General features: G+C 32.8%; 2 protein-coding genes across 4 annotated transcripts; one reads left to right on the top strand and one right to left on the bottom strand.

Annotated features, from left to right (window-relative positions):
* Positions 1-58: 58 nt before the first annotated feature.
* LOC131929542 (uncharacterized) lies at positions 59-5,755 on the top strand. Its single transcript, XM_059285796.1, has 4 exons — positions 59-167; positions 3,904-4,182; positions 4,724-4,939; positions 5,519-5,755. The coding sequence occupies exons 1-4, from the start codon at positions 141-143 to the stop codon at positions 5,729-5,731; spliced, it is 735 nt and encodes a 244-aa protein (XP_059141779.1). The 5' UTR covers positions 59-140; the 3' UTR covers positions 5,732-5,755.
* Positions 5,756-5,923: 168 nt separating this feature from the next.
* On the bottom strand, positions 5,924-11,801 carry LOC131929543 (uncharacterized). Of its 3 annotated transcripts, none has more exons than XM_059285798.1 (6): positions 11,644-11,801; positions 10,928-11,011; positions 9,750-9,970; positions 8,995-9,081; positions 8,773-8,857; positions 5,924-8,600 (listed from the first exon to the last, which is right to left on the bottom strand). In XM_059285798.1, exons 3-6 carry the CDS (start codon positions 9,895-9,897, stop codon positions 8,444-8,446), a joined length of 477 nt encoding a protein of 158 aa, XP_059141781.1. In that variant the 5' UTR covers positions 9,898-9,970; positions 10,928-11,011; positions 11,644-11,801; the 3' UTR covers positions 5,924-8,443. The 3 variants fall into 3 exon arrangements, with proteins under 3 accessions (XP_059141781.1, XP_059141782.1, XP_059141780.1); XM_059285799.1 differs by having other exon boundaries at positions 10,934-11,011; XM_059285797.1 differs by lacking the exon at positions 10,928-11,011.
* Positions 11,802-15,761: the final 3,960 nt, after the last annotated feature.

Here is a 15,761-nt window from a genome sequence, read left to right as displayed (position 1 = left end):
AGAGCTAAGAATAGACTAGATTTAAAATCTAGGTCTAGATCTAGACTCTAGATTTTTTTTCTAGATCTAGAAATCTAGATCTAGATCTATATTTTTATCTGCCCAAAGATGCAGTGAGTAATCGAAAAGTTTGGGTTAAAATGGCGTTGTCCTTCCAAATTAAAAAGGTAATGCGTAGAACCTTTGAATTTGTCGACTTATCAGTATTGTTAAACTTAGAATTGTAGCCTAGATAGTTTCATTTATTAGTTAGATCTAATTATTAGGTGATTAATTAGAGCATTTTGCACGTAATTTATTTAGGCGCATTTGCGCGGTACACTTATCACTAAAAAATACTAAACTCATAAGTCATAAACTACATAAACTGATAAACTCTAAAAAACTCTACTCTAAACTCAGTTCAGTCAGTGTAAACTTGAGTAAACTGACTTGTAACTTGTTGACTAGAGGTTGGACTGTTTATTTTATTAGGCCTACTCCTCCTAATAAAAATAAAATTAAAATGGTAGTCAACCGTTTTAAGTATGTAAAATAGGTCGAGGCTTGTAATGTGAAAAAAGGGTGACTCATCAATTTGTTGTAATTATATTTCACATTTTTAAAAAGATTTAGATTCTAGTTTAGGCCAGGCTTAGTGTGGAGATGGGATTATTTTATTTTTAATTTTAGGGTAATCTAAATCGAGGCTAGTAATGTGAAACGACAGTGCTTCATTAAATTTTAGTAGGCCTAATTAAATTATTTTACATTTTTAGGAAGATTTATGTTTTGAAAGTTACAATAATGTTTCAAAGTTTCATTCATTTCATTCATGTAGGCCTACCTGTTTTTAAACAATTATTGTATTAAAACTTTTCAGTAATAAATAAAGACTAGCGATGTTTTCATCAGATGCAACAAAACTTGTTTACTTTAGCAGCCGTCTTGTTTAAGATGCATCTATTCGGACCCGGGTCCCAATAGCCACGGCCGCTATTCGGACCCGGGTCCTAATAGTAATAGCCTCGGCCGCTATTGGGACCAGCCAATAGAATTGTTAAGATTTAGTTATACAAAAATTCTTTTGAGATGCACAATATATGTTTTCTGTTGTGATTTTTTTTCCTTGTAATTCTAAATGATATATTGAGATCTTGCTTTAAATGCTCGATATCATTACTGACAAATGTTATGATGAGCGGGTGCCGTTAGGTCTATAATATAATTATGGCCTATGGTATGAACTTCTATGGCTGAGCGAATGTTGAGCGCGCATGTAAAAATGTGTTCTATTTTATTTATTTTTTCTTCTGTTAAACGTAATTTGATTTCATAGGTCTATCCGTCCAAATATAAATATATATATATATATATATATTTATATATATATGGACGGATAGACCTATGAAATCATATATATATATATATATATATATATATATATAATTGTATAAGATAGCTCATGTAGGCTGCAGACTACAGCTCCCATACGTTGTAGTACGCTTTAATAGCTGCAATATGTAACATTTGAACTCACAATGACCCCAAATCCGTTTTCCATCTTGCTGGGTTGGGGGGGGGGGGGGACTATGACAACGACAAATCTTGACAAGCTCTTAGCAATGGTCTTGCTATGACGTATGCCAGACGCCTACACTGTTCACATCTAAACCAAAGTGAACTCACAGTGACCCTGGCTACACCGTGTCGGTATTTTTCTTGCGCTGACCAGAAAACGCGAGTGGGCAATCAATGGAGCAATGAATATGATGTTTTTATAATTGGCGTGTTTAAAAACCTAAATCTAGAAAATAAAATATAATCTATTTAAAAAAGACTCTCATGCAAACAACTCAATGGAATGTTAAACTTAGATAGATACACATTACTTCACGCGAAAACGAGAGCTTTGATAGGATCCGATCCCGTAACTGATCCAGATTCGGGAGGTACTGCGTTCTCCACTCGACCACGGCGTCTTACGATAATTGCAAAGTATTTAATGATTTTGTATATACAGCTAAATATAGGGTATTTAGAAATAGTAACACAAACAAGAACTAACGCTAGATAATCCGCATGACTAATTACAATAAAAGATAAAATTCGAGCAAATCCACAAGAAAAATCAAATAAACTTAAAAGGTATAATTTTAATACAGGTTGTACAAGTGCTTAACGAAATTAATGCCGGGTCCCAATAGCCACTTCCTAAAGTTTTTTTGGTAAACATGTAGGGCCTAGCTGGAGATTCAGGGGAAGCCACTCTATTTTACTAATGGGTGCTGTTTATATAGCAAATCTTGCGCGCAAACACTGCTGTTTAAAGTTAATTTCTGACGTATATTGATATATTTAGCTATTGATTTTCGTTTATTATTCAATTATCTATAATATTTGACACAAATATATCACAATATAGGCCTACTTCTATTAAAGCCTTAACATTGAGGCAACCTTTTCGCACATTACTAGCCTTGGCTGATTTTACGTACCTAAAACGATAGATTACCGATTTTAGATACTGATGTCCGACAATATAGACTCTTCCATAAAAAAATAGGTGTGTTGGATTGTAAGCTCAACAAATTTTATGGTTAGAAATTACAATTTTTTTCTAATTAGGGTTAGGCGTATGGTAGAACTTGTTGGGGTTAGGGTTAGGGACAGGGTTAGCATTGACATTAGCCAGCAATGTGTGTATTTTATTTAGTTAACTACCAGTAACATTTTATGTTTTAAAAGTTACAAAAATGTTTCAAATTTTATTCATGTACTTGTTTTTAAAAAATTGTATTAGGCCTAAAACTTTTCAGTAATTAATAAAGATTAGCAAATTTTTTCATCAGATGCAACCAAGCTCATTTACTTTAGCACTCCAGCCATCTTGTTTCAGTTTTTTGGTAATTTTTTAGCTAGAGATTCAGGGAAACCACTCTAATTTACAGATGGCAGCTGTTTATATTATATAGCAAATCTTCCTCACAAACATGGCAGTGTTTAAAGTTAATTTCTGGCCTTTATTGATATATTTATTTAGACATTGCTTTTGGTTTATTATTCAATTATTTATTATATTTGACACAAAAATATAATAATATAGACCTACTTGTATTAAAGCAATATTAATAAGCCACCTTTCAAAAATATAATAATATAGTCCTACTTGTATTAAAGCAATATTAATAAGCCACCTTTCTCGCACATTACTAGCCTCGGCCAATTTTACTTACCTAAAACGATAAATTACCCCGATTTTTTTTCAGCTTAGCAATTCAATGTTGGCATAGTTTAAGTGTTTTATTTCAACACCTAAGGTAGGTGTTGAAATAAAAAAAAAAAGTATACAATCTAAATCAGTAAATCTAGTAGGCCTGATTGTAAAAAAGACAGTACAGTGTCAGTAGTAGGTCAGATGATAGTCCTCGATCTAGCTAGATCAAACTATTCTTAAGTAAATTATTTTTTGTTTTTACCGCTATCTAGACATTTCATTACAGTGTTAGATAGGTCAGAAGATAGTTGCCGCTATCTGGCATACATGGTACTAGATCTAAGTCTATAGGCCTAAAGCCCATATGAACTTACAAAAATGACCATAAGTAGGCCTGTTTTTTAATTAGCTTGGGTGTGGGGGGAGGGGAAGGAAAGAAGTAACTCAACCAATATTGGTTAACTTTTTATATGGATCAATCAACAGTTTTTAATGGTGGAAAAATAAAACAGCTAATGTTGATTAGTTATTAAGATATAACAAAGAAAAGGTAATGTCCATCTCTAACGAAAACGAATTGGTTGAAGCTTGAACAGTCTCTCCTACTCATTAAGAATATCTAGGGTTGAGAGGTACTCATTAAAACATCAACCTTTTAAAAGATCAAATTCAAAAATTAATGTGAGTATATTGTTCATTGTTTTCAGCTTATTCCATTATTGTCTGGGTTAAAACTACACAATGTTGAAAGTGTTAGGTTCAAATCCTCTCGAGGGCTTATACTCAAACGTAGAAGACCACTGAGAAAATGGTTTGATCCTGCAGATAAGTCTTGGGCAGAACCAATATTCAAATACAACAAAGAAAAGGCTGCGCTTCCTGATCCAGAACCATCAGTGCTACATATGGTTTATCGTATTAAGGACCATTATACCAGACCATACTGGGAAAAAGATATTTTAAAAGAATTTGGACTCTTTGAAAAGGTATTGTTATGTAGTTCTGTTTTTAAAATTGCTTTTAATTTCAAAATGATCTTTTTATACTTAAAATTGTCTCGGAGGCTAAGAAATAAATATATACATTATATACTTACTATATGTTGTTATGGTCACCGGGCATTTAACCTGGGGGGACCTTGACATAAATTTGGGAGGTCATAATAAAATACGCTTGATAGAGTGTTTGTCACGTCTAGGCAGTTGATCAGTGAGGATGTATAGATTTGATACTGGCCTCATTTTACTGAGTTTATCTGTCAAATTAAGTTGAGGGATAAGGAATTACATAATAATTATAAATAATTACATATATGCATGTTTGTTCTACAAGCACTAATCTCTCAATTAATTAATCAGAAACTCTGAACCCAAAATGCGCCCTGTCACCCAAGATTTCTGTACATCTATTTTCCTACAGTATAGCTACCCAAAAATAAGCATCCACCCCAAACCATTAGCAACCTTTCTTATTTCTCCAGATTTTCTAAATTTCAAGTTGTTTTTCTGTTTATACACTTGTTTTCAGAGTTACAATCCAGTTGTCATAAAAAATACACCAGAGATAAATGAAAAATTGAAAGTCATTCAACATTTAGTGCATATTAAACCTGTTACGTTCCCCTACGGCTTACCTAAGGATGAGAGTGACTATAAACACTGTTATTTGACAGAAAAGGGAGAATTTGTAGTTCGGCATCGTATAACTGATCAGAGTAAGGAAGTTGATCAGGCTTGGGCAGAGGTATGTTATGGATTATGCATTTTTATTGAATTTATTTAAAATTTGATTTTAAAAGTTAAGTTCAGTTCCTTAGCTTACTGGGCTTGATACCAGTAGGCAAGGAATGTTAAAGTCTCTAACTCTAATTATGTTTCTTATTAAGTAGAGGTCCCACAGATAAACTCTACCTCATCTCTGGATTTATTTTTAGTGTTCTGAATTTTTTTATTCATTAGCTATGCTTTTTTCCTTATGGTGATCCTGTGATAGAGTAAATAATTATCTGACCTTCCATGATTTGTCACACATGGCTGATGTAGCTTAGCACACATAGCAGTGTATTTATTTTGATCTTAATGTACAGTTCAGTCCTTGAAATAATGTGTTGTTATATGTATGCATCAAACAGTATTTTGATGACATGACACATAGAATTATCAATTCTTTATGTGAAGCTACCCTAAACCTTCTGAGCATAATGGTAACCCTGACAATAATGGTAGATTAACCTCTTTTATATTGTGCAATATTGTCCTGCAGACGCCATAACAATTAGAACATATTTCTTTTGTTATTATCTATATTAACTCTCAAAACTAGGTCAAAATGGTGGAGGAAAGAAAGGATAGTAAAGATGTTTGGAAAATGGATAAAAAGACTTTGGACAAAGAAACAAGAAGTGTCTTGCAACATTTTCGCCTGAGTGCTGAATATTTTAAAGAGAAATATGTCTACAAATATAATCAAGATGGCAAAGAACATAGATATAAAAATGAAAGCAAAATGGATAGATACAGACAGCATTGGTATTGATGTGAAAATTTTTGTCTTCTCAAATAAATGATGGAAAAAATGTGATGTTTAGTAATTTGATATTTTAAAGTCATATTAGTACTACTGGTGCATGAATGTTTATTTGTAAGTGTATTTCTTAGCCGAAAGAAATAAGCAAAAAAAAAAATAGTTAAGTGCATTGTAACTATAACTTAACCCAAAAGCCCAGTACAAAAAATATGACATCTTTATTTCTTATGACAACATCAAAACAGCATCAAATAAGCAAAAACAAAAATGCCACATGACAATCATAACTGAATGTTCAATGCTGAAGAATGAGGTTTAGTTGACTTCTATTAATTCAGCTTTGCAATAAAAAGTTAAAAAAAAAAAAAAAGCACAAACATTGGCATCAGCTTCATGATAGGAGGAGCAAAATATTTTGGCATCAATATTCCTTGAATAAAATAAACCAGAACAGCTCACATATTGTTTTTTTAATTGACAAAAAAAAATGTGATGAACAATATATATGTTTACAAAACATTTTAAAATGTCTTGGCTGGCTTTTCATATATGTATACAGAGTTGAGCTTGAAAATGATTAAAAGAAGGGTAAATCCAAACAATTTGGCAATTAACAGTTACTTAGCAACTGTTACACTGACAAAGAAACATTTTTAATGTTAAAAAAATCTAAAACTTTGTTCTTTATTATTGCTGAGTATTGGTGGGAAAGTGTAAATCAAAAAGGAAAATTTTAAAATGGTTGCCATTTTAAATGGATACATATTTTTATACCTAAGTATAACATTTGTAATAGAAGTACCAAGGAATCCAATGTTGCGTAAACAATTTAAGTACAAGGCATGGTGTTGACACAACAAGAAATCTAAAAGAATTTAACTAATATTAGACTAATGAAAATGTGCTGAAAATACAGAAAATACCATTAGATGGTTTAGCCAATAAAAACAATACCTGTTAAAGTTCTTTAAAAAAAACTTTATAATACATGTCAAGTTAACCAAAGCACCAACAACATCTACTTGTAAAAAACATTTATGGATGATAAAAGGACTGTAAAAAATGGATTTACTCAAATTGCAGACTATCCCTTTGTCATCTAATAGTTTTACATGAAAAATGTTCATAATCATATGTATGTACACTTCAATTAACATTTTATACCATAAAAGTGTGTAAAATGATATCCTGAATGTGTTTAATGGATATTGCAAACAGTAAAAATTTAAAAAGAGAAGAAAACTATTTTAGGGCTTACAAGAATGTTTTCCTGCTAATGTGCTATAAAATGATACAAATAACATCTTCAAATTTGTAGCTACTAAAATGGACCCGTTAAAATACAGTGTCCCACACATGCTTAGCTACACTAAACATATAAAGGGTGATACTACAAATTTCAGAAAATAAAACTGATTTTAACTATCTTAATCTAAGAAAGAACTGATATTTAAAATAAAAATAATCTAACATATACATGGAGACAGGTATTTTGATTGAATAAAAAACATCGTGAACATACATCACTGCTGAAAAAGTGAGATAAAAATAAAAGCCATTAATTTTTCATTAAATGAATTACTGTGCAATCACATCTATTACACCTGAGGCACTGAGAAGGGACTAGAAGGTGTCACCATTTAATCGTAAGTAAAATCGTACCAAAGCATTCACAACAATGGGGGAAAAGTGCCATTTGAACATTACTAAAAAAAAAAAGATGAAAGATTTTTGGACATGAATTTTTATGAGTTCTTGATCATCAAAAAGTGTATACAATCTTACAAATATTACAATAAATAATGTCTACCATAAAAGTATAATGTTACAACAACTACATCAAAACAACTTACACTTAAGTTTGAGTATAAAAGTGGATCTTTTTAATGTTAACATTTTTTAAAAATAGTATGTTATTAACAATGGGGAATCAGATTTAACAATGGAATGATCATGGTTCATGAACATTTTAACCATTTAAAATTAAAGCTCCATTAAAGAACTACTACCACATAACTGATATGATTATTAATTTTTTTGTAGATTGTACTTTATAAAAAATCAGTGGATTTTTGTTTGTTGATTACATTTTTTCAGTTAAATGTATGTAGAGCACCATTTTCACAAAACTGGTTGGAATTGTTGTAACATCTATGTCATGATTGGTCACAAAAATTATTAAATGCAGTTCTTTTTGGGTGCTGCAAGTAAATGAGACAAATCTTTTACTTCAATAAAGTTTGTTTAAAGCAGCAATAGTAGTGAAGCAGTGTAAAATAATAAAAAACTGTTTTTGTATTGCTGTTCCCTTTTAGAAAGTGTTTTTACCTTAAATTACATTTCTTCTTCTAAAAAATATCAGTCAAAATCATCAATATGTATGAGGTACAACTCAAGACACATGATAAAATTTTAGCTTTAAATGAAGTATAAAAAAATAAAATTTTACAGGAGAAAACTGTAAATAGAAAAAAAAAAACACACGACATTAGTATATATTTAAGATATAAAATCATGTAAACTGTGGTCTCTAAGCATGTCCTCTTAAAAATAATTACCAGGCTTACAAAATGCATTACAAACATTTTCAAACCACTGTAATTTCAGTTCATAATACCATATACATTGTCTTTAAGTTTATTCCAGGCTCATAAAACAGTATGAATAATTTCTAACCCAGTTTCACTTCACTAGACAAAAACCTTACAAAATCCTTAGAGATTAGGCATCTTCTGCAGATTTAAGCCTCTCATGTTCAGGACTAGCTGGTGGCTTATCCTCTGCCGGAACACTGACAGTTAAGTCTTGGTAAACACCAGCATTGCGAGCAGATGACATCTGAATTTGCATCTTTTTCTCCTTGTCCATCATTAATGATCTATAAATATTATAAATAAACAGTTTTTTCTATCAATTATATATATAGAGAGAGAGCCTATATATTGTAACAAGTATTTCTCTTAGGACACCAAGTTTTCAAAATTGATGTTTGGATAAAAATTTGAAAGGAATGAGTTTACAATTTTTTTTTAAATATGAGGTGCACTTACTGTCGCCTTCTCTTGAAAATGTAGACACCAACTACAACAGCAATGCATACAATCACAGCAATAACAGCTGCAGCTATAACAGCTCCTGAGAAAAAAAAATATTCATGACTTTTTAAGTTTCTTCACTTTCTTTAAGAAAAGAATAAAAAATTAAGTTCATTTTTGCTTACAATTTAAATCAATCTAAATTCCCACAGATTAAAGTAAGCTTTTTATGTTTACCTGTGTTGCCTTTGCTGGGACTATCCGCTTTGGATGTTGTGTTTGTTAGAATAGTTGTACCATTTGAACTTTCAGTTGTCGATGACACTACAACAATAGTATATGGTGGGTAGTGATTAGAACTAATAATAATCAGAGTAAACATTTATACAACAATTGCATTAAACATAATTGATGTGATTTCTACTTGTTAATATTAATACAGAAGCATAAACCAAATAGAATAATGTAAAGACCTACATCTATATGATTCATGATAAGTTTTAAAACACACAAAAAAGGATAGTGGTTCAGAGTGGATTTTGTTTTGGTTAAATCCCCAATGCATTAGAATATTGTTTGTGCAACATTTTTTTTTGAAAATAGAAAACTGAAAAAAGTAACTTAGTAAGGGACTGTAATCATAAAACATAAGAAACATGAGCAAAAGTGTAAAATAACGCTGTCAAAAAGTATGATCTCTAATACGTATTTGAAAGTATGATTGTCCATTTCTAACAAACCATTTTGAAATTGGTTTTTATTCGCAGATGTTTCACAAACCGCTGTAACTGAATAGTCATCCTTGATGTTAGGCCTATATATGGTAAATTATTATTAAAGAAAAAAATTAAAGTACACTTTTAATAAAAATGTAGGGCCTATTCAACAGGATTCTAAAACTTTTTATCGCTTTTGATGTTGAAGTGCAAATAAAATGCAAATAATTAACAACAATCATGGGATGTCAGTATTTTATTTTAATAAATACATACCATCATCACCTGAAGCTCTTTTATGAAGTTTTGAACAACTTGATAATGCCACTTCTGATACAAGTATAATGAGGCACATAAGCATAATTGATAAAAATGTCCCATAACCTTCCTTGTGATGCCTTCCTGATGAAATTCTTGAAGCCATTTGATTTATGCTCTTTAACCAAATCAAGCTGCTTTAAGGCAGTTATTATTTTGATTCACTTCTTGATGAGTAACTGTAGACAAAAAAAAAAAAGAATAATTGTATCTGTAGTCTAGTTTAAACTTTAATAAACAACAAATATCTTATGGACTAAGTGACACATAGTGGCATGATTGAGAAGTCCTTTGCCTTTTTTTGCGCCTTTTACAGCTTGAAGAGAAAAAATCTTTCATAAGGACACTTTGGTTCAAATCTAACTTATGATGACAGTTTTCATGCACTCTTGTCATACTGCCACAGGTTATTAAGTTAGTGGGAATTTGGAATAGCCTGCCATAACGAATTATCTAAATTTGAGTTATTAAATATTTATTTAGTTAAATAATAGAATCAAAATACTAGTAAATTCACATGAAAAAAGTCACTGAAACAAACAAGATGCAAAAAGGTAGGCTACACATTTAAAAAAAATTTAGATGTGGTGTAGGCCTAACTTAACTTTACTAGATCTACTACTTAGTCAATACTAGTCTAGAATAGCTTAGACTTTAGATTTTAGTTAGATCTAGAAATCTAGATCTAACTAAACTTTACTAAACCAAACTCCAAATCTATAACAATAGTTTCACTGTCATCTATCTATCTGTCAAGAAAAACATAGAGAAAACACAAGCAGAGTAAAAACTTTCATAGTAAAATGAAACGTGACGTCACATGGAGCATATAGTAGGAAATAGTCTAAAGCCGGGGGAGTGCACACAGTAATATGACATCATTGATTCACGAGTAAAAATTGAATTAAAAAGCCAATGTTGTCTAATCTTAAAAGTGGATTGCTTGAAGAGTTTCTTTCATACAATTCTTCGGGTAGGGGCGAAGCCCCACCCACGCGTAAGAACGTCTAAGCCGCCCTGCCCCCCCCCCAACTCAAAAGAAATGTCGTCATCGCTACTTTATAATAAAATTACCGCCTAAAAAGTCCCTCCCCCTAAAAAAACCAAATATAATTTATATAGAAAATATACTATACTTTTACCAGTGTCGGGCTCCCCCGCCCCGGATAATTTTATTCGCCTCTGCAAAAATTCAAGTGCCCCAACGGCAGAAAAAATATCTGAAAGAAACAATGTCTGCGAGAGTGAGGTTTATTGGCCAAAAGTAGGAAACGAGGTCTAAATTACAGAAGTAGGCTCTATCTTTAGTATGTTTGATCAACAAATACAATCAGTGTTTCTTTCAGACTTTTTCCTCCCCTGAGGGGGGGAGGTACTTGAAATTTTCAAGGGTGCGTGTGGACTAAATTTTCTGGCGGGGGGGGGGGGGGGGGGGAAGACAGACTGGTGAAGTATATTTTCTATATAAACTCTATTTCGTTGAATGGGACAGTAGACGTACTTTGAGGTGTGTGTGTGTGGGGGGGTGGCAAGTAGAGTTGCTTAAAACTTATTTAAAAGAAACTTGAAATGCGACTTTTGTCATGATTGAGATTAGTTGCAAGGTTTAGGAGTATGGCTACAACTATATTAAGTATCAATGTGCAGGCCTTATAGCCTTATATGAAGTAAACAAATTTTAAAATAACAAATCAGTTAGAAGAAACATGCAACAGTCTGACTGACTCAGACAAGTTGTGAGTCAAGTAAAAAAGTACTAAAGTTACAAAGTAGCCAAGCGACACACTCAAATACAATAGATAGTAGTGTGTAAGAAAAATACATAGATCTAGATCTACATAGTAGTACATACCCTTTTAAATTCTAATATTGAACTAAAATACAATGTTAATTTTATCGAAGAAAATGTAGATTCTAGAACAACAAAAAATCTATGGATCCTAAACCTATTAAACAGGTCTTTGTTGTTCACAAGGTGGGCATAAGAAAATTACGCTACAAGTATCCGGATGATGTCATATCCGGTTGAATGTTAGTCATTCTACGGCTGTAAAAAAAATAGGTCTAGGGTCCTATTGATTTTTTTAATTTAAATTGTCGATTTTCTCATTGGTATTTTAAAAAATAGAATTTGATAAAATTTAAAGAGTATTGAAAGTTAAATATTATAAAATTGAACAAAACACACATTACATATAATGTTTTTATCATTAGGTTAAGCCCGGGATGCTTAATACAAAAGTGAATTTCCGTTTTTAAAAATAGCCTATGAATTCAAATTTCCTATTTCAACATTCCAAGAAAATGACATTTGAACGCTATTTGGGAGGAATGGGGTTGAGAGTGTTAACATCATCTGCTGCACCGTCACAGATTGGCTAAACAGCATTGTTCATTTCACCATAATATTAAAATTATCTGAATACACAAATACGGTTCCTTTGCATAGATCTAATTAGGCATATATTTAATAAAAAAAAAGACTCCCCAAAGCTGTTATTTGCATGAACGCGGTTGGTAGGGGGGGGGGTGTGGTGAGGAACACACAAATACGGTTCCTTTGCATAGATCTAATTAGGCATATATTTAATAAAAAAAAAAGACTCCCCAAAGCTGTTATTTGCATGAACGCGGTTGGTAGGGGGGGGGGTGTGGTGAGGAACGATTAATACCTTGCACACCACTGTGTGAATGGATACAAAATAATACTCGTTGCTATTTAACTCCCCTTTAATAATAATTTAAAAGAAAAACAAATTTATGTTTGTAGTTACGTTGTTCGCTATCAAATGTAGGATGAGTGACCTTTGCGTCTTTTGTGTTTTTTTTTTTTTTTTGCCTTAGGTATCTTTTTGCTTTCCGTACTTTATTTTGCTGAGCACTATATGGAGGAGCTTAGTATATCGTCACAGGGTGTGGAAATTAGCAATATGCGTATTTTCTCTCGGTAGTGCTTATTTCAGCCAACGAGATACGCTGATACGCATGGTGCTTATATCCTCTCGCATCATATCGTGATAGAATATTATTTCATTAATACCCTATCCCTAATAACCTCGAACCTTAACTAAGATATGATGCGTTAAAATGACATGACTAATTAATGAGTTTAGTCTAAGCCTATACTAATAATTACAATTGGTTAATGAAATATGCATGTTGTGTGTGCAATGCAGGCGTTTTTTGTTAGCTTAGACATTTTTTATTATGGTTAAAGAAATAAGCAACACGTTTATTACGCCTCAACTCTGAGAGGGTACTTAAAAAAACAACACGGGCAGCGACGATTTAATTTATAGACTTTGTTATTTTATAGGCAGTTTACGAGTTTTTATTTATTTTAAAATGAAAATATTTCGATGTTAAAATCGAATCCCCATCCCCAAACAACAAGCGTCGATATTTTCACCAAGAATTTAGTTCAAAATTGTTTCCCTTTATTTGAGTAACTTCGCTTCACATGTTAACATGGGAGGTAACTATTCTATCTGCACAGCCAACCGTCTAATTCGTTTATATATATATATATATATTTCTCGCACTTATTATAATACAACGGGCCTTAGGTTTTAGATGGTGGCTTATCATTCAGTTATACAATGCTATGTGCAATATGGGTGGCCAGGAGCAGTGTATTATAACGGCCCCATATCACTCAAGTATGACCCCCACTAGAAGTCTGACGTTATTGTACATTATTCTCATACATATTTGTCACCTATACGCCTACTACAACGACAACACGATGTAATTTCTTTGTTTTAAATTTTTCTTGTGTGTTTGAATAAGGGTTTACTATGGCCACAGTAAACGTAATGGCGGACGATAGAAATTTAAAGTACATCAGAGATTAGAGCCTACACTGTTTTGCTTTTTTATAAAGGGAAATCATCAAACAATTATATATCAAATAGCTCACACAGAGCAGTGTCAGTATGGTACATTCCAGATCTATAAAGCTGCCAAAACACACACAAAATGGGAGGTAAAAAAAAATCCAGTAAAAAATCCAGCAAAAAGTCCAGTAAGAAGGCAGGTAAAAAGTCAGTTAAGAAATCTGGAGGCTCACGCAAGTCCAAGTCAGCAAAAAGTTCCCTTGGGTCAGCTAAGGCCAAGGCAGCGCCGGTGGACACGATGAGTCCAGCTGCCATGGAAAACTTGTATTTCATAGCTCATAATGCGCCAGGCGCGCTGGAGAAGCGGGGCTTTAGCGCTGAGTCAGGTGGGACAAAGAAAAAGAAAAAGGGAAGAAAAGGAAAGAAGAAAAAGAAATAATTTTAATTGTCAGATAGTTTTCTAGGTTTGTTAGTTTTTTTGTAAGTTTGTTACGATTACATTTTGTTCACTTAAAAGCAGCTGATAAGCACACCAATAAAGTTCCCCATCTCCCCTAAATTCTAAAAATATATGTGCCTTTATAGAAGAAGTTTTTTTTCTTGCCTCAATTTTCAATTATTAAAAAACATAATAATAAAGAATTTCATAAATGTGTATTGATCCTTACCCCACCCCTGCCCATAGGGTCTGACCTCATGCTATGTAGGCGTGGTACATGTAAGTGTGGTGTGGGGCAGTGGCCAGATCTCATCTACTTCCTGAACCTTTGTCCACTAAGGGCATGAGAAAAAAGTTTTAAATCCCATGTTGTTGTTTAAGTTGTAGGACAAACCATTGAGTCTCTGAAGATGTTAAGTCTAGCAGCATTACAATGTGTGTTCTAGCTGTGTATAGTTCAAGTAATAGCATTGAGTGCATTAGTCGCCTTCACTGTACAGTGTTTTATATAGGACTTTAAATTTTGAACCTTTTCCATCAGGCTAAAACTGTTCAATTGTTTATGTTGTACAACCAGAGTGTTGATAACCCTGGCTGTTTTGCTCCACCAGTTGTGCCAATGTGTAAACCAATGTTTGAAGACACAGAAATCTTGTCCCATGTTGCGACCATTGTGAAAAATGTACACCAATCTCCCTCAGTTTAACGTGATAACACAAAGATATCCCATATTTTTTAATTGGTATATGTGACGCCGTCCAACTTTCCAAATGCCAAAACATTTTTTATAACCTGTGTATTTTATTTATACAATACAACATAGTTGATGTCAACAAAAAAAAAAGTGTTTGAATAAGGGGCCATCCATAAATGATGTCAAGCTTTTTTGGACGATTTTTACCTCCCCCACCCCTCCGTCACGCATCGTCACAAAAAGCCAGACCCCCCCCCCCTAAAATGACGTCATACCTAAGTCTACAAACACCCTCATAATTGCAGTTGAATTTTTCTTAAAATACGTTATTTTTTCCAAAATCTTGTCTGAACTCGGCCAACATCGAGTATTTTAATCAATTCCTTTTAGTTTATGAAAACAGTTTTCTAAAACGCGAAAAAACACTAAAATTCGTTTTCTAACATTGCGTTTTTTATGATGGAAAAGTGTGACGTCACACCATCTGAACCCCCCCCCCCCTCCTACCCTTTCCCTCATTACACACCGTCACAAAATTACGGACACCCCTCCCCTCCTACGAGTGTGACGTCATTTATGGACGACCCCTAAGAATAATATTAGAACTCCTGGTCAAATTACCTCATATTGCTAGTTGATTCCTCTCCGACTTGTCTGTTGAAGTGGAATCTAGCAATCCGTGTCTTCTATATTTTAACCGACAAATTTCTTTCAACTTTTTTTTTTACCCCATGACAAAGCAGCAGGTAATATGTTTTAGCTGATGTAGATGTGTAATAACTTTGTTAAAATTAATTGCGTTGCTAGTATCTGGGTGCAAAAAGCGAAAATACGCAATGAAGGCCCTTGGTTTATGCTGACAGCAATGACATCAAGATTAATTTCTTTGAACAACAAAAACCCAAAAAGTCTTGTTATTGCATTAAAGTTTGTAGAAATTACAAAATTTTACTTTAAAAGAATGTTAGGTTATTAAGATACCCCCCACCCCCACCCCCGCT

Source organism: Physella acuta, unplaced genomic scaffold (genome assembly GCF_028476545.2).
Source record: "Physella acuta isolate Inbredline_101_S28 unplaced genomic scaffold, ASM2847654v3 ptg001647l, whole genome shotgun sequence".
Taxonomy (NCBI): domain Eukaryota; kingdom Metazoa; phylum Mollusca; class Gastropoda; family Physidae; genus Physella; species Physella acuta.
This window is presented reverse-complemented; position numbering and strand designations above follow the sequence as displayed.

What these genes read in the sequence shown, in the direction of transcription:
- LOC131929543 (XM_059285798.1), bottom strand. Translation starts at nt 9,897, where the DNA reads ATGGCTTCAAGAATTTCATCAGGAAGGCATCACAAGGAAGGTTATGGG. An exon ending in AAGAGCTTCAGGTGATGATG is followed by an intron (nt 9,082 to 9,749) that starts GTATGTATTTAT and finishes CTATTGTTGTAG; the next exon opens with TGTCATCGACAACTGAAAGT. An exon ending in ATTTTCAAGAGAAGGCGACA is followed by an intron (nt 8,601 to 8,772) that starts GTAAGTGCACCT and finishes TAATATTTATAG; the next exon opens with ATCATTAATGATGGACAAGG.
- LOC131929542 (XM_059285796.1), top strand. Translation starts at nt 141, where the DNA reads ATGGCGTTGTCCTTCCAAATTAAAAAG. An exon ending in AATTTGGACTCTTTGAAAAG is followed by an intron (nt 4,183 to 4,723) that starts GTATTGTTATGT and finishes ACTTGTTTTCAG; the next exon opens with AGTTACAATCCAGTTGTCAT. An exon ending in TTGATCAGGCTTGGGCAGAG is followed by an intron (nt 4,940 to 5,518) that starts GTATGTTATGGA and finishes TCTCAAAACTAG; the next exon opens with GTCAAAATGGTGGAGGAAAG.